Source organism: Hordeum vulgare, chromosome 5H, assembly GCF_904849725.1.
Source record: "Hordeum vulgare subsp. vulgare chromosome 5H, MorexV3_pseudomolecules_assembly, whole genome shotgun sequence".
Taxonomy (NCBI): domain Eukaryota; kingdom Viridiplantae; phylum Streptophyta; class Magnoliopsida; order Poales; family Poaceae; genus Hordeum; species Hordeum vulgare.
Window position 1 is genome coordinate 477,574,424 of NC_058522.1, and position 2,664 is coordinate 477,577,087.

General features: G+C 61.3%; 1 protein-coding gene across 1 annotated transcript; it reads right to left on the bottom strand.

Annotated features, from left to right (window-relative positions):
- Window positions 1–1,535: 1,535 nt before the first annotated feature.
- On the bottom strand, window positions 1,536–2,459 carry LOC123396934 (protein SRC2 homolog). Its single transcript, XM_045091692.1, has one exon. It carries the CDS (start codon window positions 2,457–2,459, stop codon window positions 1,536–1,538), a length of 924 nt encoding a protein of 307 aa, XP_044947627.1.
- Between the last annotated feature and the right edge of the window lie 205 nt (window positions 2,460–2,664).

Genomic DNA, 2,664 nt, shown 5'->3' on the forward strand with positions numbered 1-2,664 from the left:
GTCATGTGATAGTATCATCAGCAAGAACTACACCGCCCTTCGTTTGAACGTGCAAGATGATGCAATGTCTTTTTCAGAAATAACAAAAATCAGAAGGATAAAACCGTAAAGCATTCAAAGAGATAAGGTCATTTCTCCTGTGCGGTTCCTCATCTAAAATACTTCTGCAACCGACACCGCTGCATTGGAACGACACAACGGTTGCAATTCATGGTGTTGCCTAGATCCGTCCGCCGTCTTTCGCGCATGTGTATTGGCGTCCGAATGATCGAAGCCACTTTGCGGCGCCTCGCGTTGGAGTACGCCGGCGTTCGCAGGATGCCTCATCAGGGACCGTGCCATGCCGTGGAGGGCCGCGTTCTCCGGCCGATGCTCCTGCACGAAAGGCTCGCTGGCTGTCGCCGCTGAACCGAGCGCGTAGTAAAGGGTGCAGCCGGCCAGGAACCATCGTCGTGTCTCAAGGCCGGCACCGCGCTATGGGCCCCGTGCGCGCAGGCGGGTGCTGCCGCCGTCCATGCAGACATGGATAGCCGCTCGCTTCCGGGCCGTGCCGAACGACCGCCGAAATCTTCTCGGCGCAGCCGGCGCTGTGGCCTCGTCCAACGGCGCGGTGGTCGTGACGAGTGTAGGGCACGGCGCGGCGCGACGCAACCGGCGCGGCGGCCAGGCGGACGGGGGCGCGGCTGGCGAGGGCGAGAGCCTCGGCGCGGCCGACGGGCGAAGTGCGGACGGGCTGGCGCGGCCGCCGCAGTCCGGCGGCAAGGGCGAGAAGCCCTGCGTTGTGTGGCCTGATTGCTCTCGGAGCCTCGTGCTGATAACGTGTTAGAGTAAACGAGGGAGAGAAGCGATTGGAATAAACAGTGAATCTCTTTATTGATGACACACAAGGCTATATATACAAAATGAGGGGACGCGTTGAACAGACGCGACCTTTACAAAGGACGCCACAAAGGCGGTTGTTAAGTATGGATTATTAGGATTATAATTAATCCTTAACACATGAGAAATCAAATCACCTGGATTCAGTTGCTAGCTAGCCACACCGTACTTGCTCCACGGCTAATTTTGATCAGCCGTGCGCTTGCGCATCTTGCCGCGTACAGTAAGTTTGCAAGCTAATTTCATTAAGTTTCGTACATGTGTGATCCTCAGCAAGAATTCGCCAGCAGAACTAAAGTGGATAGCACTAGCAGGTAGCAGCCGTTCACACCACAATAGTACTGAGTAGTAAGCAAGGTGGGAAGATACATGGAGGAAAGTGTGATCGGAGATAATTGCACCTTTAGTCCTCGTACTCGCTGGCGCTGTCCAATTCAGTCCTTGTACTTGCGAAGTGCTTCAATACGGTCTCGGTACACGAAAATACGTCGTCAATACAGTCCCTAAGGTTGAAACCTCAGTCCCGGCAATACACCACCCGAACGTACCGCGTACTTCCCCCGTATTCCACGTCATCCTGACCCCGCGCGTCAGAGGGGACCCACCCGTCAGCTAGAGTGGCTGTTTTTTTGCATTTGCCCCCTGTCTCTGCTGTCTCAGTCCTCTCCGACCTCGAGCTGCTGCTGCGGTGGGTACCCGTAACCGTGAGTCCGTTGCTGCTCCTGGCCGACCTCGAGCTGCTGCTGCGGTGGGTACCCGTAGCCGTACTGCGGGGGCGGGGCGCCGCAGGGACCGGCGGTGCTTGGCCCGGCGGCGGCCGCTAGGTAGGCCGTCACTGGCTCGCCTGCCTTCACTGGCTTTCGTGAGGATGAGGTTGGGTAGCCGGCGGGTGCGGGGTAGGCGGTGGATGGCTCGCCAGTCTTCCCCGCGGGTGGGTAGCCGGTGGGCGCGGGGTAGGCGGTGGATGGCTCGCCAGTCTTCCCTGCGGGTGGGTAGCCGGAGGGAGGTGGGTAGGCATCGACGGCTGACCCGTCGGCCTTGGTCGACTGTGGGTACGCGGATTGAGGCGGGTATGGGTTACCTGCCGGTGGGTACGTGGACGGAGGCGCGTAGGAGTCGGCCTTGTCGGCCGGAGGATACGCGCCCTGCGGCGGGTATGCTGCGGCGGCGGGCGGAGACTGCCCATACGCGGGATGCGCACCACCATAGGCGCCAGCGGCTTGGCCCTGTGTCACCTCCCCGAGCTTATACGAGAAGTTGAGGACCCCCTGGGGCTTCCCGGACCCGATCTTGCGGACCTGGTAGGCGACGAACTTGACCGGCACGGCGCCGTCGGGAGCGCCGGAGAGCAGCTCGGAGAGCGGGATGTGGACCTCGCCGACGTCGCGGTCATCGAGGGCGCGCTCGGCGCGGAGCAGCACGTGGACGGAGCCCGCGGCGTTGGCCGGCACGGCGAACCTGACCGTGGCGTTCCAGGTCGGGTTGCGGCCGACAGAGCGGTCGGGGGCGACGCGTTGGCGGGAGCGCGGGTCTCCCGAGAGCGAGACGACCGCGTACACCTCGCTGGACGTATCAACCATCTTCTAGACATCACGCGCTGCCATTTTCCTTGACGTTGTGTACTGTCGATCTCCACGACTTCGTGTCCCGATGATCACCTTGGTGTCTCGTGTTGTCGGTCTCCTCGGCATTGCGTCCTACCCGTTACCCGACACCACACGCGAGGGCGAGCACCCACGGGGGGCTGCGATGTCGCGCGCAGGCGTGCACAAGCACCTGCGGCGA

Coding starts and splice junctions, on each gene's coding strand:
- LOC123396934 (XM_045091692.1), bottom strand. CDS start 2,459: ATGGTTGATACGTCCAGCGAGGTGTACGCGGTCGTCTCGCTCTCGGGA.